The sequence below is a fragment of the Nesoenas mayeri genome (genome assembly GCF_963082525.1).
Source record: "Nesoenas mayeri genome assembly, chromosome: 1".
Taxonomy (NCBI): Eukaryota; Metazoa; Chordata; class Aves; order Columbiformes; family Columbidae; genus Nesoenas; species Nesoenas mayeri.
Window position 1 is genome coordinate 209,906,566 of NC_137541.1, and position 23,795 is coordinate 209,930,360.

General features: G+C 49.6%; 1 protein-coding gene across 1 annotated transcript in view; it reads right to left on the reverse strand.

Annotated features, from left to right (window-relative positions):
- CAPN5 (calpain 5) overlaps positions 1–13,242 on the reverse strand; it is a gene marked incomplete at both ends in the record, with an annotated part of 41,047 nt that extends 27,805 nt beyond the window's left edge. The window contains one exon of the mRNA XM_080363488.1: positions 13,081–13,242. Coding sequence (XP_080219614.1) covers positions 13,081–13,242 — 162 coding nt within the window. The remainder of the gene's footprint in view (positions 1–13,080) is intronic.
- Between the last annotated feature and the right edge of the window lie 10,553 nt (positions 13,243–23,795).

Consider the following 23,795-nt stretch of genomic DNA (forward strand, 5'->3'; position numbering starts at 1 on the left):
ATCAGGATGTGATTTTGCAAAAAAAAGTGCAATTAAAAAATTTGCACTGGGGTGATGTAGAGAAAGGAAGGGAAACAGGGTGAGTTTAGAAAACCAGGGGTCCATGTTTTCAGATGGATTATTACGGAATCATAGAATCACAGAACGGTTTGGGTTGGAAGGGACCTTCAACGTTCACCCAGTGCCCCCCCTGCCATGAGCAGGGACATCTTCACCAGCTCAGGGTGCTCAGAGCCCCGTCCAGCCTGGCCTGGGATGTCTCCAGGGATGGTTCATCCACCACCTCTCTGGTCAACCTGGGACAGGCTCTCACCACCCTCAGGGCAACAATTTCTTCCTTGTATATAGCCTGAATCTCTCCTCTATTAATTTAAAACCATCACCTCTTGTCCCATCGCAACAGGCCCTGCTAAAAATCATATCCTCAGTGGCTTGGCTTCATACACATGGAAGGGGAGGTTTGGTTGGTAATATCTACATCCTGTGAAACTGTGGTGGTTTTTATTGCCTCAGTCAGGCATCCCTAATGCTAAACCACCCAGAGTGTCTCAATGTGTACACATTTTTATCTGTTATCAGCTCCCACACTGTGCAAAGAGTGTTGGACACTCCACCCACAGCAAACAGGACTTGCTTTTAAAGGGAGGCCTCACAAAAATACACTCCCCACCAACCCCATGACCCTGCTTGTGTCCCTCATCACTGCACTGTGCTATTTGTTTTGCCACCAGAAACAGCAGGGACGGTGGCAAACAAGATCAAAAGGTCAATTTGCAGGCTTAGCAGCCTTTACAGGTCCCTCTGTGGTTTTATCTTCCTGGTATCCAAAGTACAAAGGCACCAAAGAGGTCTCTGTTAAAGCAATGAGATGTGGCGAGATGTTACATGCTGTGAGAGCTCTGCACCTCCCTGGGAGCGGATGGAGAGGGAGAAGGACAGACATGAGGAGGAAAGTTTTTACAGTGAGGGTGGTAAAACACTGGCCCAGGTTGCCAGAGAGGTGGTGGATGAACCATCCCTGGAGACATCCCAGGCCAGGCTGGACGGGGCTCTGAGCAACCTGAGCTGGTGAAGATGTCCCTGCTCATGGCAGGGGGGGCACTGGATGAGCTTGGAAGGTCCCTTCAACCCAAACTGTTCTGTAATTCTATTATAAGAATGGGAAGGAGACGGGAACAAGTGCAGAGACCTCAGACCTCCCCTTCCTGTTCCTCCCACCCATGGTCTCCAAGGATGTGGTCTTGGAGAGCCTCACCATTACTCAGCCCATGATTTCCAAGCCAAGTGGTTACCACAGCCCAGCTTTTAGCATATCCACGCAACCAGACACAGCCCTCTCCAGACACCCTCTCTCTCAGTGAGTTGTTTTGATGCATCTGTTTGCAGAACTGCTAAGAAAAATTATTTCCTGTATTATTCCCTATTCCCTGTATCCTGACAGCCCCAAGATCTGCAGATCTCAGCTCTGAAGCAGGAAAGTCTTCACACACCTCGCTGACAAACTGGGGGGTGGGATGCTTGGACCAGTGAGATGACCTGCCCCAGGTTGCCCCATCCAGAGGCAGAGGTGGTCCCTCTTGGTTTCAAGTCCCAGCCCAGCTCGATCACCACATGAGCCATCATTCCTTGGTGGAAACCATGTCACCAGGTTCCTTTCGTGCTGCATCACCTGAGGCAGCCTGACCCTCACGGGTGTACACAACTACAGTCTTGAGACCTGAAGGAGAAGACACTGAACAAATGCACCAGCTCTCGGAGATGGTTCTATCTGGATCTCCTTCCCTAAAATCTTAGTACATGTAGGCATGGGCTCTAGGGAGCTACACCAGAGAGCTGGAGGAGATGAAACAAAAAATAAGGTCTCATGGGTGTTTTAACTTTAACATTCTATGAGAGACACGACCCTCTGATTCACCACAGTGTTGCCACCCACCTTCTCGCAAATGCCCCCATCCTCCGTCATAACCCAGTCTTGAGCTGTCCTGTGGATCACCTTGGACCAAACTCCCTTGGGATGGTGCTAAGGACTTGTAGGGTGAGGAACAACCCTGATTTGGCACTATCATGGGTTTAAAATACACCCAACCCGCCAATTCTCATCGTCTCACCATGGCACACTGCATCCTCAGTTGCACCAGCACTTCCAGTTGTGAGGTCTAACCTCAAACAGAGGAACAGCTTTGGCTTGAAACCATCTGCATCAGGCCCCAAACTTGTTCTTGGGGACGTTCACTGTCATGTGGGTACAAGTGAAGGACCATGAACCACAGGCATGAGCCATGAGGATGTTCCATAGCTTGCACCACTTTTGAGCCATCAGTCCCCACCCTGGAGGACATGGTAGTGTGGACATGTCGGTGGGAAGGGAGGAACCTATTCGAGTAAGTCCTGTTGTGAAAAAACAGAGTATTTTGGGAGAAAATCACCCACCCATCACAGAGCTATTGTGACACCCTGGAGCGAGCTGGTGCGGCCATGACATGGGCTGTGTTGGTTCTGCTTCCAAGCAACATAATCCGGGTTTGGCACTGGTGCCTGCTGAACCCTGCCTGAATCCCAGTTCCTGTGTCTCACTGAAAGCCAATTTTCTAAAACAGAATTTAGGAATCCAAATCATGTGGGGTTCTTTGTTTGTTTGTTTCTTTTAATAATTATCCTAAGAGCCAAGTTATTGATGGGAAAAGAAAGAACACAAAGCTGCAAAGGAAAATTACCTCCACCCTCCACTGTGCCTATTTCAGATCAAAACCTCCTGACTGCTTTTCCATGGGGATACCTCCCAGACCCCCTTGAGCTGCACTGTCCCAGGGTGAGGAACCATCCTTTGGCTTGTGATTGTGCCATATTTATAGCACGGCAGCACCACGATCCAAGACCAGGACTTGACCCAACCACAGTCCAAATTAATCCCTGACTACGCAATGACAATGAAGAGGTTATCACGAGTTTAAGCCATTTAAAGAAATGACTTCCAGCCCACACCTATTCTAGTTATTCATACCCTGGGTGTAGTTTTACAAACAGAGAAACCTGCTTTACGAGAAAACCACCATCTAGGAATGTGGACTCATGAGCTTCTGTTAACTGGGAGAAGGGACAAAAAGGGGCGTTATTTAGAGAAAATGATTCAATATTCAGCCACCAGGAAAAGGTTCAGTTCCTGCCACTGTTGAGAGAAGGGAGTGGAGAGGAACTTGGAGGAAGGGTTGGCCGTAGGTATCCAGAGTTAACTGGTTCTGTCTGGCACCTCCAAGGGTGGATGCCCACCCAAAAAGTATGAATCCTGTATTTAACACCAGCAAGGATCTCCCCATGAGGCCATGGGCTCGAGTCATGAAACTGCAGGAGTTCACAGAGATATCAAACACAAGCAAGCTTCATCTCTCCTTGAACCCAGAGCATTTGTCAGACTGCCATGAGAGCATCACCCTGGGGCGCTGCTTTTGCTTGTGCTTTTTGTGTCAAGGAAGAGCCTAAAAGGGACCTGTTGGTGGGTTTTCATAGAGATGAGCATCCAGATGAGGATGCGGTGTGGCCAACAGATCACACAGGTTGGCACCTCGCTGTGCAGGATTGGTCCTGGTGACCTCAAGTCCCAAGCGCCTGTGCTGAGCTCCAGGGCACTGCCAACACCTGAAGGCTTTGTCCTTTCTCAAGGATGCTTTTCATTCTCCTCTGCTCCTCCAAGAGCTCCAGTTCAAGGTTGCCTTGTCCACAGAGGTGCCTGGGGCACTGAAAGGAGCTGAGCACCCGTTCCCTACAACCGCAGATGGCAGCGAGACAGCATGCAGGTTGGGGACAGATGGCCACGAGTATGGGTAGGACAGTCAAGCAGGGCAGCACCATCCCAAGGAATTCACCCCCCTCCATTGCACAGTGTTTCAGTAGACCCAGGTCTAAATGATTGCACTGGGCTAAGTATCTCCACTTAGGACAAAGATCCCACCCTACGGCCCATCCCCACACTGCACATTTCAGTCTGCCTCATAAACGGGTTTTTAGTCTCTGCAGGGCTTTGCAGCAGTATTTGCACAATCTCTGTGTTGAATTATATACATATCAGAGGAAAAACAGTGCCATTCCACTTACGGTCAAATTGCGTTGGGGTTTTATTTTAAAAAGGGCCGTCTTACAGAATTTAATGCTCAGTACAAGTAATTCAGGCGGTGTCAGTTGTTTGGCAGCAAGGAAAGGACAAGCCCTTGCCCTGGGGTGTTTACAAAGACAGACATTAGCTGCATTTATTTATCTCCGATCATCCCATTGATGCTCTTGGACTGGACAGTGGTCCAGGCTCTGCTGAGCAAAGCAAGAAGGAAGGATGATGGAGAGAGGGTTCGTAGCTATTTCTTTACAGGTGCAGGTATCCCTCTGCCCCGACTACCTCTGCATTACAGGTTTATCTTATATTTAAAGGGAGCAGAAATGCAGAAGCAAGTGAGTGTGCACACAAGATCCAAGAGGTGTACGCTGAAGCTAAGCCAGTTCACATACACGCAAAATGGCAAATCCTGAGGCAGTGAATGGTCTTTAGAGCAAGTGATCCAGAGCTGTGGTGGATTTTCCTCTCCTGGAAAAACAAAACTAGATGGTGCTTAGAGGAAGCGGGTCAAGTTTAGTTCAACAGGGAATTAATTCAAGGAAGTGCTGTGACCTCTTGTTATGCAGAAATCAGCTGATGATGCATTGACAATAGTTCCCTCCGGCTTCAAATTCGCCAGATCAAGGAAACAGCTCCTTTTTTGCTCCAGCCACCGGTTTTCATCCTCCCCACCGCTGCTTCCTCCTATTTGTTTCTTTCCCTAACCACTTCTTGCAGCAGCTGGACCCTGCCCTGGGTTTTACCGCACCCCATGTTTTATTTTCTCACTGCAAGAGGCAGCACCATGCCTGATCGAGGGGACTTTGCATGGATTTTGGCAAAACCGCTGCTTCCAGCAGGACCAAGCACAGACAAATCGCCCCCAAACCCCATCCCTGCAAAAATCAGAGCTCACGGGCAGTGCAGCATCTCCCATTCGGCACCAAATTAAAAGTCACGGCTGGTCCAGGACATAACGAGCTCTGTACCTGCTCTGCAGGCTGAATGTGCCCCTCCAGCACCCCAAAGTCAAATCTGTGAGGATTTACACCATTCCCTCCCACGGAGCCCAGAGATGGCAGTGGATGCTCAGGGCTCCTTTCTGTGACACCTTCTGCTATTATGATCTTTCCTATTATCTGTACAATAATTTCTAGACACCAACGCGCAGTGGCATTAAGAAGCAGGCGATTAATCTCATCCTCTGATTTTACTGTTGGTTTTGCATTTAAGGCCCTGTCCTTCTGAAGCTGAGGACAGAGCAGACGGGCTGGTTAATTTCTTATCAGAGGCTGCAGCGAGCTGTACTCACACCAGGCAGCTTATCACCCCGGATCCTAATTGGGGTAAATGAGGAGAATGTGTTTGTCCAGCTACCCGGGGCTGTGGGAGGATGCAGCGAGATCTGCTGGAACACTCTCAGGGTCAGCATCACATTTAATGAGAGATCTTTTAAAACAAGCATAAACAACAACAAATATTATCTTCTCCATCCTTGAGGGGAAGAGAGGCAGGGGGAGGCTGTGAATAGCTTAAAATGTAAAAAAAAGTCAATTCAGAGATTGCATTAAATGGTGACCAAATCCCTTCCTGGCAAGGAGGGACCAGACTGGCAATCAGCTCCAGGCTTTACAGAAAACGGCAGATAAATTAACAGGCAAGAGGCTCATAAATTCCTAAGCTGAGACACGCAAAAGGTCTGGAAGGACTCTGTCTCCGTGATGGATCACAGAGAGACAACAGACTCTGCTTGGAGAAGACAAGTCCCTCCGTCCATCCAGCAGCACAGAGGAGCCACAGCATCAATGCTCCTTTGGGCACGACCAAAACTGAGCGAGACAGGTCAAAAAGCTACAAAAAGCTGAGTGAAGAGGTCAAAAAGCTACAAAGAGCTGAGTAAAGACATCCCCGGCGTGCAGGTGACAGAGGTTGGTATTTCTGGCAGAAGAAGGTTCAGGTAGGGCACCAGAAGGTCGTTGCTCCCAATGACCATCACCATTTTAATTGCTTGTTTCAGATGAGCTCTCAGAACATAGAATTGCAAGAACTTAACCTCTGCCTCCCCCATTCTCTTCACCCTTGTGTTTTTGGCAGCTTCCCAGTGCCGTACACTGGGGAAAAGACCTTTTAATGCAGAAACTTGCGGGCAGGCAAGTGCCGGTCCTGCTTTTAGTGAATTAGTTCATTGACTCCTTTCCCCTTCCAGGAAAAGCCCCACAGGGACTGATTGTATAACCCTCACTCAGCAAGCAAAGGAGCTAAGTGCTTAATAACATAAGGAGAAGGGGATCTGAAAGATGCTCTCCCATCCCGCAACATCTCCTCATCCTCCAAACACAACAGCATTGAATTCAGGAGATAATGGATATAATGGATGAAACCCCTACACACAAGTCAGGCTGGATATAAGTCAGTCCGACAGGGAAGCGACTACTGAAAAATGGTATTTGCTCAGTTTCTAAAACAAGATTTCTTTTGTCTGGACGGGAAAAAAATAAAACAAAACAAAACAGGGCTGTGGATGAGAGCATCTTTGCCCAGCACCACCGTAGGGCTGAAAATGCCATGGTCCTACTGCTCTGAGACCTTCTGCTTCCCACAACCCTTCCCAAAACACCTGGACTCTCTGTCTCACCCAACACTACTCTTGCTCTCAGACTTTCCCCTCCAAATGGCATTGCTTCTGAAGCCAGGTAAAATAATATTGCCATTTAGCAAGAATCTACCTTGGTGCTGTTGAATCAGTGACAACCTCCCTTGCCAATTCCTGCAGAGGTAACTCGGTGCTTGCAAGCAAAGGCTGGAGGGACATAAAAATACTGAGAAATAGGGTTGGAGGGCAAAAATCTTTCCCTGGAGACGGGAGGGCATAGATTTCACCCAACAGAGCTTCTCTGGTGGTTGCAACACCAGCCAGGCTTGAACTCACAGTGTAGATGTGCAGCTCAGGTTCAACCACCACCACACATCACTTTGCAACACCTCATCACTGTGACAACAGACTGCCTGGAAACCCTCATGTTCATCACATCCTGGTCCCCTCCAAGCACTTTTGGGATCTCTGGTCACAACCATTCTGCATCTGCATTGGGTGCTTCTTCAAGGCCCTGTGACACGCTGCTGAGACATCCCAGGCCAGGCTGGACGGGGCTCTGAGCAACCTGATCTGGTGAAGCTGTCCCTGCTCATGGCAGGGATGGCACTGGATGAACTCCCTTCCAACCCTTCTATGATTCTATATCTGTGCACAGCACAAGTTCCTCCCAGGCCTCATTTGCTTCCCTCAGGACCATAATGACACCCAGATGTGTCCTGGCTGGTGACCAGTCTCAGCAGCAGGTGATTGCTTGGTGGACAGAACCCAAACCATGGGACCCTCCTTGCAGCAGAGAGAAAGAAAGCCCTTGTTAAGGCCCAGGGGTACTAATGACCCTCATTTAACCCTGTACCAACCCCACGGCATCACTGGAAGTGGCCTGTACCCAAGAAGAGAGTTTGGGACAGTGATGATTACAAGAGATGAACTGGTTTACCCCAGGGGAGATGAGCCTCTTCCACCCTAGGCCACCACTGTTTTTTTCCCCAGGGGATCAACAGACACAGGTGAGTGCCCCAGATCCCCCTGTATTTCTGCCTCCCAGCCTACATCTCATCCATCCTCTTCACTTCTTCTCAGTATTGCCCTTCCTCATTTACCCAGCTCATCAATGCACATGGTAAAACGTCTGCTCCCATGCTGCAGTGATAGTATTCCTGCCTCAAACAAGGAGAGCAAAACCCAGAGCTTGAGGATGAGGCTAAGACTTTCCCTATGTGTGGTACTACTTGTCTGAATACAGAGATCTTCCTCACCTTCCTACAGAACCATAGAATAATTTTGGTTGGGAAACACCCTCAAGATCATTGAGTCCAACCATTAGCCGAACACTGGCATGAACCCATGTCCCTAAGAACCTCATCTACTTGTCTTTCAAACCCCTCCAGGGATGGTGTCTCCATTACTTGAGGCCGTTTCCTGTGCTCCTGGTGCTTGTTCCTGGGGAGCAGAGCCCGACCCCCCTTGGCTCCAAGCTCCTTTCAGGCAGTTCAGAGATCAGAAGGTCTCCCCTCAGCTCCTGTTCTCCAGCTGAACCCCCCAGGTCCCTCAGCCGCTCCATCACACTTGTGCTCCAGCCCCTCACCAGCTCCGTTCCCTTCCCTCAACTCACTCCAGCACCTCAAGGGCTTTCTTGGCTTGAGTGGCCCAAAACTGACCCCAGGATTTGAGGTGCGAATGGTAGCAGGCAGAGTGCAAGAGAGGAGTTTCAAGCAAGGAACTAGGATTTTGCCTTAGCTCAAAATGCTGCGTTTGATTTCTAACGCAAACAGCCAAGTGTTACTGCCAGCAAGAGCCACTGACGCTGCCCCAGTCAGCTCCAAAGTCTACTTTGGCTCAGCAATGAGCAGCCAGCCTCATTTTTAAGTGGATGCACTAAAACAAAGGTCTTTGGGACCCCCTTCCCAGCTCAAGCTGATGCTACAACTTCCCTCTCTCCCGTAAACTCCAGCGATTCATTAGCTCTCTGGCTTCCCCGTGCTGCATCATGAAGATGTCCGGCAAACAACCACTGAAGCCAAAGCCTGATCAGAGGGTTCAAACAGCTGCTCCCTCTGCAAAGATCTGGCACCCAGAGCAGGGCTGGAGGCCAGGGGAAAGCACCCCGTTGGAAAGAATAACGCTGAGCCCGTTCCAGGAAACGCGGCAGCACCAGATGCAGGAGGAAGTTTAAGCAAAACAGGGAAGGGTTATTCGGTTATTCATGAGCTGTTCCAGCAACGCTCTTCAGCCTTCTCTTCATCCCCCTGCCCAGAAAATGAACCTCAAGAAGGAAGGAGAGCTGTGCAGAGATTGCATTTGTTTTGCTTTGTTTTGTTTTGTTTTTCCAAAGCAAAAGATAGCACGTGGAGGAGAAAGGATGGGAAAACGTCCTGGTTGGGAAGGAAGCGATGTACACATGAGGAAGGTGCTGTTTACATCTCTACTAGTGTCATTTAAATATATAGTAATGAGTTCCTGCCTCTGTCGAGGCTCATCCCACCACTGCAGTGAGTTCACTGCAGTTACGAGTGCTTTCCCTGAAACAGTGTCCTCCTGCAGATCACTTCTCTGCATAGGTCACAACTGACAGCACTTCTGAGAAAGCAAACTGTTGTTTTTAACAGCTGATGCCTATTATTTCCACTCTCCGCCCACTCCGCTCTCATAGCAAAGTCCAAGGCACGACGAGCTCTTGTGCTTTATCATGTAGTTTCAGCTGAAACTCCCCAAAACAAACCATGGCCACGGCCCTGAGAGATAGCAGAGGTGTGTACACACCATCCCCTCCTGCAGACAGCGTCCCTGGGACTGTCAGACTCCATTTCTGGGTCAGAAAAGCCTCAAAAAAGCACTTACCAAAAGCTGGGAGTATCACTCTGGTTTGGTTTTGATTTTGTTTTTTCCGAACAACAAAATGTGATTGCCTAAGGAAATATTTACTGGTTATAACAGAAAGAGGATGCTGTAGGGACTCAGTATGGCTTAATAACCACATCGTGAAATTATCACACAAGCAGAGCAGTTGATTTGAACTTCATGGACATTTTGGACCCTCCTGAATGCCGCATTTAATTAGAGAAGCTGATGGTGTTTCCCAGCTTTCTTGCAGACAGAAACGTAGTGAGATATATATCAAGATCCCTAACACCCAGTTGTACTTGTGTTTGCTTCCTTGCAGAAGATGCTGGGACTTCCTTGCTGGGCTCTGTCCCTTAGGGACCTGGTGTGAATTAAAGCAGAATTGGGTCCAACAACTAAAAATGTCACTTTGCATTGGCTGGCTGGCATAAAGGAGTTCTTCTCCTCATGAAATTCAGCCACCTTGCCAAAATGGACAACTGAAAGGAAACTGGAGAAGTCCTTTAGAGAAAGTGCCCTCTGGAAGCTTCAGCATTAACAAGGGCTCATGTGAGCCCAAATTCTCTTTTTTATGGCAATTTTATGGTCAGGACAGTTAGACAGGTCTGTTCAGATGATCCTACCAGACAGTAGCATCAAGGAGACATCTATTGCTCAGCATGGACTCTTTGTGGTGCCAAAACTGCTGGCATAGTTCCTTTCATCTCGTGCAGAAGCACCAAAAGAGGGACCATCTCCATCTCCAGTGAAATGCACAGGAACTTGCTTGCATGTGGGACTGTTCCCATTGCCAGCCCAAGCAAGAAGGAACCTCTGTTCAAACTGCAGGGCTGGCTGGTTGGAAAGAGCTTGAATTCACTCCATGCTTGAGCAGGGATGGGCTTGGACCTGGCTGGGCATGCCAGCTTGCAGGTGAAGACCAAGAGGTGAAGAAACCTTTCTTAGAAAGACTTAATGCTCTTGGGAGCATGGCAGTAACAGGATGATGCTTTGCTGGTTGACTCTGTGTCTTCCTAAGCAAGAGTAGATGCTACATGCCTGAACAGGAGGGCTGTAAGTGAGCTGGAAGCCAGAAAAGCAGATGGAGAAGAGGTAGATCACCTGTTCAGAGAAGGTGTCCCTTCTCCTTGAAAAGAATCATAGAATCATTTTGGTTGGAAGAGACCCTCAGGATCATCAAGTCCAACCATAACCTAACTCTAGCACTAAACCATGTCCCTAAGAACCTCATCTGAACACCTTTCAAACACTTCCAGGGATGATGACTTCCATCAACAAGTCTATGCCTGACAAAGCCTGAATAGCCAGAGTTGTTCACGAGCCATGCAGCAAGCTTTGGGACACAGATGTTCAGTAGAAGATGAGAAAACTTTGCCCTTCCACAGCTGGATCCAACCCTTTGTCATTAGATGTGAGGCTGAATTAATGTGTGTCTCTGAATGCAAACCAGCAAGGGGGTGTCAAACACATCTCTAACCCTTCAGTCCCAGAGAAAGTTGTTTAGAAAGTCTTGGGCATCATCCATATGTGTGACATGCAAGGTGTGTTCATGTGGTAGGGTGGTGAGAGTGTGTTCCAGGTTGGCCAGAGAGGTGGTGGATGAACCATCCCTGGAGACATCCCAGGCCAGGCTGGACAGGGCTCTGAGCAACCTGAGCTGGTGAAGATGTCCCTGCTCATGGCAGGGGTGGCACTGGATGAGCTTGGAAGGTCCCTTCCAACGCAAATTATTCTGTGAATCTATGATTCCATGGGCACAGTCAATACAAGTCCTCATGTGCAAAGTTCAGGAGGAACATGTGAGCCCTCTCTTCAGAAGGCAGCTGTGCACAGAGCACCTTTCCAGTCCAGCAGAGAAGGGAATAAGCTAAAACACGAGCTGAGCCTTGTACAAACCCCATCTCCAGGCAGAGCTGGCATGAAAGAGACCAAGGCAGGGCAGAGGGAAACAAGACCTCCTCCCACGAGCAGTCTGGCGGGATGCTGGGCAGCCCAGCCCCTCCTGCCACACTGAAAGAGGTGGTTCAGCTCCATCCCTCCCTTCACACAAAGCCTTTTTGTCCACCCCCCAGGGACTGCCCTCACCCTGACAGACACAGCACTGTCTTGCGAAAGGGCAGCTGATTTTCTGGGCTGCCAGTGAGGGTGAGGAGGACAATGGCAGCCCAGGCGACCCTGCCACGCTAAAATGTCACCAAGCTGCCTGCAAAACAGCATGGGCTGGGCAGTGGGGGCTGCTCCTCCCCACGGGCTAGGAAGTAGAAACAGGTGTTTAAATGATTCTGACATTGCCTCTCCCCATTCACAGTTACCGTTGCTGCCTGGGATGTCCTGCATTTCATGGCAGTCAGAGAACCACAGAATCATTTTGGGTGGAAAAGACCCTCAAGATCATCAAGTCCAACCATTAACCCAACCCTGGCACTAAACCATGTCCCTGAGAACCTCATCTCCACATCTGTTCAACCCCTCCAGGGATGGTGACTCCACCACTGCCCTGGGCAGCCTGTTCCAATGCCCAACAGCCCTTTGGGGAAGAAATTGTTTCCCACATCCAACCTCAACCTCCCCTGGCACAACTTGAGGCCGTTTCCTCTGGTTCTGGTGCTTGTTCCTGGGGAGCAGAGCCCGACCCCCCCTGGCTCCAAGCTCCTTTCAGGCAGTTCAGAGATCAGAAGGTCTCCCCTCAGCTCCTGTTCTCCAGCTGAATCCCCCAGGTCCCTCAGCCGCTCCCATCACACTTGTGCTCCAGCCTCTTCCCCAGCTCTGTTCCCTTCTCTCAACTCGTTCCAGCACCTCAAGGGCTTGAGGGGCCCAAACTGACCCCAGGATTTGAGGTGCAGCCTCACCAGTGCCCAGCACAGTGGGAAAGAAGTGGCCTTTTGGTCAGCCCCAAGCAGATGGCCATACCCAGGCATAGAAACTCCCCATGACACAGTGCCCTGAGGTGCACCTTTTGGCCAGGCGCTGAGGACAGCAGAAAGGGGACAGGCAGCACAGGCAATGTTACCCCCAGGCACCCACAATCTGCCTCCGTGTCAGACACAGCAGCATGGAGGACACACAGAGTGGTTTTTGCAGAGGACACCAGTTTTTCACATGAGAGGAAGGATGTGTTAGACCACCCACCTCCCAAAGACCTCCAAGATGAACTAACCTACCCAAAGCTTATCTTCTTTTCCTTTCCCAAATGGATCACCAAGAGTATTCAGAGATAACCCTTTGCTTTGCTGGACCAACTAGACTCAGCAAGAGCGCCCAAAACCAACCTGACCACAAACTTTCTCTCTGCTTTATGCATGGGGAAACTGAGGCACGGAGAAGACTGCTTTGTTCCCAGACCTCACTGAGGGACAACAGTCTTGGCCTGGGTGTAGCTGATCTCTCTGACATTCCAGATGCTCACAATACCGAGCCTGGGCAAATAAACCCTGCTGAGGGGAGAAGATGTTGTCTGGGGCTTGGAACCCTTGATAAAGGATGCGCTGAGCATTTTTTGGGGTGCCTGAGAGCAGAGATGGCATAAAGAAGCATCAAGGTGAAAGGGGGCACGTGCACTTACTTTTGGTCGCTTCCACTGGATGCCCTGGATCCTTGACTTGTAGAAGAGCGAGTCGTCGTTGGCGGGGAAAAGCGGGTCCTCAAAGAGCTGCTTGCGCCTCTGACACTCCTTCTTGAGGGAGGCGTAGCGCTGGTTCTCATACGGCTTCACCGAGGAAAACATCCTTCCCCACCGGCCCTGGGAGGACAGGCAAAACGGGAGTGAGATGGGGCAGAATCTGGCCATGGACACCCAGTCCTCCTCCACAGCATCTGGGTGCAAGGACCAAGACGTCATGGCTGGAGACAACCATCCAACGTCTGTCTCTGCCTTCCCCTGGATCTGGCTGTCCTACAACCCCACATTTATGGTCCCATGAAACACCTCTGTCTCACTCCAGGAGGTATCGGTGTGGTCCATCACCAGTTTAAAAAGGCAGAGAAAATCCTGCATCCAAACGAGGAGAGATGGATGACTCCTCTAAGCTCAAGAATACCTTGGACATCCCCTGGGCATAGGACTCCCATTTCCCCAACCAGAACAGGAACAGGAGGAGATGATAAGTGGTGTCCTGCCTTTTAGTGACATTATAACTCATTTGGGTAAAACACAGCCCTTGGAGGCAAAGGAGAAGACATTCCCTGCAAGAAGGGTGTGCACAGGTTTTCTGGGGGGCTGAGCCCTACCCAGAGCACCCCCACCACGCAGCCCCAAATTACAGACATACAATTCACGATTTCATCAGAGACGCCAATTTCTCAGTAGACTTTATCAGATCTAATTTTAATTAAAAAAAGGTCTCCTGGCAGAGCGCCACGTATTTCTGGATTAATTATTCTGTCCTGACAAGCATCTAGCTTCCAGGGCAGAGAAATGAGTTTAGCAATCCATAAAACAGCAGAAAAACGTTGCCCAAATGCCTCCCACAAGAGAGAGCAGCGCCTCTCCATCACTACTCCATCACCCCTGCCCTATGGCCCCTGGGTACCAACCCCTTTGCTCCCATCCTCATCCTTCCACCCTACAGCTTGCGTTGCATTGTCCCCACAGCAGGCAAAAGGGAACGGGGTTCTCTACATTGATCTCCTGTACTAAATCACAGACCTTCTTCCAAAGATACCTCCCTAAATTTATTCTGTATTTATTTATAACAGCTGCATACAATCCTTCTTTTTCCCCAAAATGGGATGTCCTGTTCAAACTGTTGATCATTAGTGACCCTAGTCTGGAAATATCTAGTCTGGTTTCCTAAAGAAATGGGGGTTTGTGTGCCACAAAATTCCAGCTGTGGTCTCCAACACCACCCATGGTAAAAAAAAGGGTGTCCCATTCAGATGCATCCAATCAACTGGCCTAAACCATCACTCCCAGTGGGATGTATAGAAAGTATATGCTTCTTGAGGTCAACATCCATGGACACTTTAAATCATGACACCAGACAAGGAAATTGCAATAGCGGCTAATTGGAACCAGCTAATCTGTAAACACCCAAAATCCCAGGGATTATATGATCACTTACAGCTGAGCGTCAATTCTGGAACGGTGTCACATCGTTTGTTAATGAATCACTAGGATTAGCTGCGGGAAAGTAGGTGTTTGAGAGCTAAATCAATGCCCATGGTGATCGGAACAATCCTCCAAGAGCATCACCCACCCAGCCAGCCTCTCATTTGGAGAGACAAAAACACTTCACTTCTGCAAAGCAGAAGTATAGGTTTTAATTGACGGCATTTATCAGCTTGATTAGCCGCACAAGTGCTCATCACTCAGAGCTTAAGTGAACCCAAAATAACCTCCTTGTTGGCTGCTCCACAGGTCTCTGCTGTTGAGGATCGGTTGCTAAAGCAGCTTGTGGGGTGCTTGGTGCCAGCCACCCACCTGTCTGCAAACCACCTCAGGTGTCCCTCAGACACACTGAACCACAGAATATAGAATAGTTGGGTTGGAAGGGACCTTCAAAGCTCATCCAGTGCCACTCCTGCCATGAGCAGGGACATCTTCACCAGCTCAGGTTGCTCAGAGCCCCGTCCAGCCTGGCCTGGGATGTCTCCAGGGATGGTTCATCTACTACCTCTCTAGGCAACCTGGGACAGTGTCTCACCACCCTCATTGGAAAAAATTTCTTCCTCACATCTGGCCTGAATATCCCCTTCTTTAGCTTAAAACCATCACCCCTTGTCCTATCACAACAAGCCCTGCTCAAAACTCTGTCCCTGCCTTTCTTACTGGCCCCTTTTAAGTCTGGAATGACCACAATAAGGACTCTCTGGAGCTTCTCTTCTCCAGGTTGAACACCCCAACTCTCTCAGCCTGTCCTCACAGAAGAAATAACTGCAAAGGGGCAATTATGCCTTTAATTAAACACAATCTGAACAAGGCACCACCCTGGATGAACTCCATAGGATGTACTGGGGCAACAGGTCTCCTCCCATGAGGAGACCATTGGCACTGGATGGCCAACAATCCACCTACCCCCTTGTCTCTACTCCCATGTCCCTGACATGGAGGAAGAACATTGCAATAATTTAGCGATGATCTTCCAGGATTGTGGACCTGAGATTTTATAGTTTAGAACATCTTAGCTTGCAGGCCAAAGGGAGAGCAGCTCTGCCTTCAGCGCTGAATCACCTGCTCTATTTGGGAAGCAAGGCTGGGACCTTGTCTGCGTGGGGTCAGTCACAAAAGTATTGACTCACACAGGAGCCTTTGGAGGTGGCTGAGCAATGCATTGACATGCTGTGGTACAAAGGGCCTATAGCGATGATCACGGGATTTTCTCCTTGGCATCAGGACCACTTCTCAGATGCTCCTAAGAAACCCAAGTGCATCACCTTCCCCCAGAAAAGCATTAAAAATAAAGGTACCTGTATCAACACAGGAATAATACACCATATTCGCTCTTTGTAGAAAGGCAGAGAGCCTCACTGAGCAGTCAGGGAACACACACAGCAGTCAAAATATAAATCCATACTGCTAAGAGGGTCAGGAAATTAGCTAGACCCCAGATCTCCAGCAGAGGAAGGGGGTGAAGAATAGGGGAGATGTCCCCAGTTGTGGCCCCTCAGTTCCAGCAGGACAGGGAACTGCTGGAGAGAGTCCAGCACAGGGCAACAAAGATGCTGAAGGGAGTGGAGCATCTCCCGTGTGAGGAAAGGCTGAGGGAGCTGAGGCTCTGGAGCTGGACAAGAGGAGACTGAGGGGTGACCTCATTCATGTTTACAGATATATAAAGGGTGAGCGTCAGGAGGATGGAGCCAGGCTCTTCTCGGTGACAACCGAGGGACAAGGGATAATGAGTTCAAACCAGAACACAAAAGGTTCCACTTAAATTTGAGAAGAAACTTCTTCATGGTGAGGGTGTCAGAGCCTGGCCCAGGCTGCCCAGGGAGGTTGTGGAGTCTCCTTCTCTGCAGACATTCCAACCCGCCTGGACACCTTCCTGTGTAACCTCATCTGGGTGTTCCTGCTCCATGGGGGGATTGCACTGGATGAGCTTTCCAGGTCCCTTCCAATCCCTGACATTCTGTGACTCTGTGTGATTCTGCGGTGGGGACATCTCGGCAGTGAATGAGCTCCTTTTGAGGGACAATCAGGCAAAACTTCTGCAGAGACAACAGTCACTGCTGCAGAGAGACACAGGCAAAGCAGCAGCTCTGGGAAAGGACTGTTGGCAGCTGCTTTCTGCACAAATAAATAGGCTGAGGGAGAACGATGCTGCTGATACCTGAGATGAACCGCTTGGATTTGTGAGCTGGGCCGACAGATGGGAAAGGACATTTCCACGGGAGGCTGTGCAGAAAGAACCAGCAAGATTTAAGAAAAGAGGCTGGAGAGGAGGGAGTCTGGTGCCTTTCTAAAAGCCACACTCCAGTTAAGGCAGGAGCTATCGGTTTGATGCAGGAGATGCTGGACGGTGCTCCACAGCCTGTCCTGTGGCCAAGGGCTGGCACTTGGCCGCTCATTCATAAAATTACCGCTCCTCCCCGGGCAACTCTGCAACGACAGCCTGGAGCTGCGCTTTCCAACCACCCTTGCGACGCCGACTTCCATGAGATGCCCTGGGCAATGTCCGTCCCAGTGAGAGCAGGACCGTGGTCCTCTTGGCCAAGGAGCTCCAGCCTTTCTGCCACCCAAATTATCCTGGAGGAAAAGGGATGACTCCTTACCCTGCAATCCCACCCTATGGTGACTGTCACCTTGACACTCATCTGTCCTCACCATGGAGATGTTCTCACATGAAGGAGGCAGATGGATTTGCAAAGGAAATATCGAGCAGAATGAGAAGGGATACTGTTCGGGATCATTAAAAAAAAAAACCAAAACAACCCAAACAAACAAACAAAACCACAAAAAAATCTCAAAAACCAAAAAAACAAAACCCAAACCCAACCTACCAACCAACCCCACAAAAACCCCAAACAAAAAACTTGCAAAATGATTCAAAGGAAGAAGAAGGGGAAATGTTCTTAGGGAGAGGTTTTAAAATTCATGACTCCCTCTACTTTGCAGCCAGGCTGAACTTTAGATCTGTCACATTAAAATGCTCAAGGGCTGCCCAACTCTTTGACTTCTTGCACCAGGATGCTCCAGGAGCACAAGACCTGGGCATTCTCATGGCTGGTTCAGATTAAAACCCTACACTTGCATGTGTTTGTGTGTGAGCAGGAAGGGAAATCTGCACTCACAACTCTTAGCAGAGCTGAATTTCTGGAAACAGTGGTCTGAGCTCAACCGTAGTCCAGCCATGAAGCAGTTAAACAGGAAAACATTTTGCTGGAGGACTGAGCCAGACCTATGACTCAGAGGTGTTGTGGACTTCCCCCTTTTCTCCTCCAGCATCGGTTCCAGCTCCTGCCAGCTGGTATCGATCACAGCTCCGAATGCTGCGACGGGAAGAAGGATTGAAAGTGTTTGCATTGGCCTGGATCAAACACTTATGAAAGGCTCTTCTTTCCTCCCCCACAAACCGCTGCTTCTTCTTTGCTTCCAGCTCAGAGGTCCTGCTCTATATCTAGTGAGCTCACCACACTTGGGGTGTTGCAAGGCTGCACCCTGGACAGGAGCAAAGGGCTCCTTGATTGTACATCATAGAATCATAAAGTCATTTTGGTTGGAAAAGACCCTCAAGATCTTTGAGTCCAGCCATCAATCCAACACTGACTGTCACTCGACCATGTCCCTAAGAACTTCATCTATGTGTCTGTTCAACCCCTCCAGGGATGGTGACACCATCACTGCTCTGGGCAGCTTGTTCCAATGCCTGACAATTCTTTCCATGAAGAAATTCTGCCTCTAGGTCAGACAAAATACTCTGTCCTTAGAAAACAAGATCTTCTGGCCTGTGTTCTCCAGCTCTGCTCTCACTAAACAGGAGATATCACAGAATCCCAGAATGTCAGGGATTTGAAGGGACATCAAAAGCTCATCCAGTGCAATCCCCCCATGGAGCAGGAACACCCAGATGAGGTTACACAGGAAGGTGTCCAGGCGGGTTGGAATGTCTGCACAGAAGGAGACTCCACAACCTCCCTGGGCAGCCTGGGCCAGGCTCTGACACCCTGACCATGAAGAAGTTTCTTCTCAAATTTAAGTGGAACCTCTTGTGTTACAGTTTGTACCCATTGCCCCTTGTCCTACCATTGGTTGTCACCGAGAAGAGCCTGGCTCCATCCTCCTGACACTCACCCTTTACATATTTATAAACATGAATGAGGTCACCCCTCAGCATCCTCTTGTTCAGCTCCAGAGCCCCAGCTCCCTCAGCCTTTCCTCACACGGGAGATGCTCCACTCCCTTCAGCATCTTTGTTGCCCTGCGCTGGACTCTCTCCAGCAGTTCCCTGTCCTGCTGGAACTGAGGGGCCACAACTGGACACAATATTCCAGGTGTGGTCTCCCCAGGGCAGAGCAGAGGGGCAGGAGAACCTCTCTGACCTACTGACCACCCCCTTCTAACCCACCTCAGGTACCATTGGCCTTCCTGGCCACAAGGGCCCAGTGCTGGCTCATGCTCATCCTGCTGTCCCCAGGACCCCCAGGTCCCTTTCCCCTACACTGCTCTCTAATAGGTCATTCCCCAACTTACACTGGATCCTGGGGCTGTTCCTGCCCAGATCCAAGACTCTACACTTGCCCTTGTTCTATTGCATTAAATGTTTCCCCACCCACCTCTCCAGCCTGTCCAGGTCTCTGGATGGCAGCACAGCCTCTGCCGTGTCAGCCACGATATCTGCAATATCACATTGTGAAGGCACAAGGAGAAGATGAAGGCCAAGGATAAGACGAAGCAGGGACCAGGCACGTGGTTGCTCAAGCCCCAGCCAAGCACAGACTCACGGGCACAACCTACAACACTGCAGCCCAATAGCAGTGTGTTCAGAGCAGCTGATTGCTAAGAATGTTATTTAAATCATTTTTTTCCCAGCCTCCTTAGGTGTTTCTATTGACAGACACGTGACAACACTGGGGTTGCTCTTCTGTCTACCAACCTTCCACAACCTACTAAAGCCCAGCTCAGCAGAAGAAAAGCCAACACAAGGAAAACTTTACACACCTTTTCTCCAGGATCCAGGGAAGATGTGGTCGAACCCTGAATCGCTACCTACACGAAACATGAGATAAGCTCTCCACACCCCTCAGCCAACATCTCTATGAACAAAAAAGCCTCAAGTCACAGGCTGGATAGTGACAGTCCCATGGAAAGTCCATCAGGACCAACACAGGGTCCATAGCAGTTCTGAGCTGTGTTCCCAAAGCCCTTTCCTGCTCCCAGCTGTGCATCTACCTCAGCTTTGCTTCGGATTTGAAGCAACGTGGCCCAGAGCCAGCAGCACCGCGTAGCATCCTGCATTAGCAACGTCCACAAGGGCTGGAAGGGGAAGCTATGCTGCCGAAAATTAGAAAACAAGACATTATTTCTTCTCAAATTGACTGCGGTTAACCAGGGGAGCTGATTCCTGTGGGAAGTCATAGGTAGTTCATGTCCAGATGTTTCTGGGCAGGGCTGGATGTCTTTCCAGAACAGCTGCTTTTAGCCACAATGCAAATTACTGAGCATTTACAGCAGTTACTTGCTGAAACAAAACAGTCAACAAACAGGAGACTGAATGTCTCTTTATCTCTTCATCCGGTTATATCTCTGTTCTCTTCTAAGAGCTAGAAACTCTCAGCAAAAACACTAGGCTAAAGGTGAAACAGCCATTTTTACACTTAATCACCTTTATATCAAGCTCTGATTTTTGTCAATGATGTTCTGCAGCACAGCTGGGGTCTCAGTCCCCACCTGAACACAGCACCTTTCAGCCAAAGGGTTAATTTTGCTTGTGTGCACAAGAGGACAAGCCATGCCCCCTCAAGAAATGGGTGTAGATGGAGTGGATTTAATATAAAAAAATAATCTTGATGGGTTGAGAGCTGCTTGTTCTGAGTAAATAAATGGATTTTTGCAAGCATGTCAGTATAGTATGTGTTCCCTGATGATTCCTCCTCTATGGGGTGGGAAAGAGCATTGCCGTCCATCTGCAGGGATCCTGGTCCCTTCTGCAAGGCACTCCGAGACCTACAGAGGAAGGCGCTTGTCTCACGAACGGCTTTTACTGCAAAAACCGAAAGGAAAAAGTAATCTTTCATTAAAAAGTGCATTTGCAGCACAGGCAAGAAGGGGCCAGGGTCACTCGTCTTAGCAGAAAACTACAGAACTACTGTATCACCAAAGTGAGCCCAGCTGGAAATATCTGCAACAAAATTAACCCAAAGTCAGCTGTCACGCTTGGAGGCTATTTCCAGCAATGCATGGTGATTTTTATCACGCGTGCTTATTTCCTCTGCTTTTTTTTCCCCTCCCAAACATCTCTCCTTTATTGCTTAACAGCAAAAAGACATTAGAGACAGAGCCAGCCAGCAGGTTTGCAGGGGGTGCAGCGTTCGATATGTTTTTTCCTGGGGAGGCTGGGGTCAATGTGAAGGTCTGGGCACCCTTGGACACCCATCTCCTGCAGGAACCGGCCAGGTGGGATGGCCAGGAGCTCTCTTTTTGCTTGGATAACTCACACCGGGGATGCCTTTAGCCTCGGGAGTTCCTCATTCCTTGCAGATATGAGTCACCCATTTGCAAACAAGACTCAGTGCCGGAGCTGCCGGAAGAGAAAGGGCAGCCCTGCGTCGTAAACACCCTCAGAACCCCGTGTTGGCGGCAAACTCTGCCTTGGCAAGAGGATCGCACACAATAAATGTGCCTGTGGCACCAGCCGGGCCGGCATTTCTGCTCAACACAGACGCTACAGACAGATGGGACCTGGACATGAAGGCATCATGGCGCAGGCAGGAGGAATTAGCTCAAATCAAAGCTGGTGGTAACATCCCGCATCAGACCAGAAAATGAATCAGGCTGGAGAGATGCAGGACTAGCAGGGCCAGGGGTGAAAGAACAGCAAAAGGTAGTGGCAAAAGCACAGACCCAAAAGCAGTGGGATGAGGAAGGCTATATATAACATAAATAATGAATCATAGAATGGTTGTGGTTGGAAAAGACCTTTAAGATAATCAAGTTGTCTCCTCCAGAAAGCCAGGTGTAGATCTCTAAACATCTCATTTTTTTTCTGTTATGCACTAAATTTGCAAGCCCGCTTTAAATCAAATACTGCTCCAACAGCTACTTAAGCTTCTGCAATAAATTGGCCCATGATTAAAATGCCACCAGGCAGCCAGGGTTGGCTGAGGGAAGCAGAGAGAAGCTGAAGATATTCACCACTTTAGGTCCAGCTCATCCCAACCCACTGATGGTTTGGGGAGAACAGAGAAGCTCGGTTTTGGGTACCCCCAACACATGCCTGGGTGCTGTTCAGGCCCTGAGCCAGCCTTACCACGGCAGACATGAGTTACATCAGGCTTGTTCTCCAGGCCATAGCAGGGTTAAAAACCCTTGTAGCTCAGCAGAGGTTGCACCACAAGCACTGAAAGGTGAATTAATGGGCTTTGCCAATGCCCAGCCCCTGGAGATAGCCATCGCTCTGCTAACCCCGCACAACCCAGCACCCCAAGCATGACCCTAGTTAATGATTGCAAAGAGCAGCACAGAGCACCAGGAACAAGGAAACAGAATCACGGAACAGTTGGGGTTGAAGGGACCTCTGGAGATCATCCAGTCCAACCCACCTGCTAACGCAGGGTCACCAGAGCAGATCACACAGGAATGTGTCCAGGCGGGTTTTAATGTCTCCAGAGAAGGAGACTCCACAACCTCTCTGGGCAGTCTGTTCCAGGCTCTGGCACCTCAAAGGAAAGAAGTTTCTCCTCATATTCAGATGGAACCTCCTGTGTTTCAGTCTGTGCCCATTGCCCCTCATCCTGTCATTGGGCATCATTGAAAGGAAACACACTGAAGCTCACTGAGGAGCCCTGGGGCTTCCCCACAAAACCTTCCTGACAGCAGGAACCTTCTCCAGGGCTCTCCTTGGTTTCTGTAGAGCAGCCAGAACCAGTATCATAGAACCACATATTCATTCTGGTTGGAAAAGACCTTTAAGATGATCAAGTCCAACTGTTAACCCAATGCTGTCACTAAACTATAGAATCATTAAAAGGTGTGGGTTGGAAGAGACCTTCCAAGCTCATCCAGTGCCACCCCTGCCATGAGCAGGGACATCTTCACCAGCTCAGGTTGCTCAGAGCCCCGTCCAGCCTGATCTGGGATGTCTCCAGGGATGGTTCATCCACCCGCTCTCTGGCCAACCTGGGCCAGTGTTTTACCACCTTCATTGTAATAAATTTCTTCCTCATGTCTGGCCTAAAAACTTCATCTCTGCATCTGTTCAACCCCTCCAGGGATGGTGACTCCACCACTGCCCTGGGCAGCCTGTTCCAATGCCCCACAGCCCTTTGGGGAAGAAATTGTTCCCCACATCCAACCTCAACCTCCCCTGGTGCAACTTGAGGCTGTTTCCTCTGGTCCTGGCACTTGTTCCTGGGGAGCAGAGCCCGACCCCCCCTGGCTCCAAGCTCCTTTCAGGCAGTTCAGAGATCAGAAGGTCTCCCCTCAGCTCCTGTTCTCCAGCTGAACCCCTCAGGTCCCTCAGCCGCTCCCATCACACTTGTGCTCCACCTCCTTCCCCAGCTCTGTTGCTTTTCTCTTGAATGGCTGGAATAGCCCAGTGATGTTGGGCTGGTATCTCCTGTCAAGCTCTCTGTTCAAACACGGCACGGCTCACTCAGGGCAAGTTTTCAGGCATCGGAGAAATACAGCTGAGGAGGAGACAAGTCGTGCATGCAGAACTGAGCCACCTCCATCTGTGGGTCCAGACGTATGGACCTTCCTTATCCCAGGAGGGTTGTCACCCTACATGTGCATCACATTGAGCACAGACCACCCACCCCTTGAGGTAACAGGAGCACTGTGCCCTTCTCAGCACCCATTCTAAACACTTTTATTATTAAGAATTTTTAAAAAATTAAAATGATGTTATCTTTTTAGGAGTGGACCGAATTGTATTTCTATTACTTATTCAGGGCTTCTAATTGAACGTCTGGACCAACTGCTTTTAAATCCAGTCACACTGACTCTGCTGGAAACCTCGCACCACATCAATACGCTCGTGCTGGTTTTCTTGTCAGCCGGGCAAAAACATGATGGTCTAAAGACCAACCTGAACCCCTGTGATGTGGCTAAAGGGGAGGACAGGAGCATCACAGGGCATTGCTGGGGGTAGCCTAGAGAACCTGTTTCTTGGGCACTTATGGGTC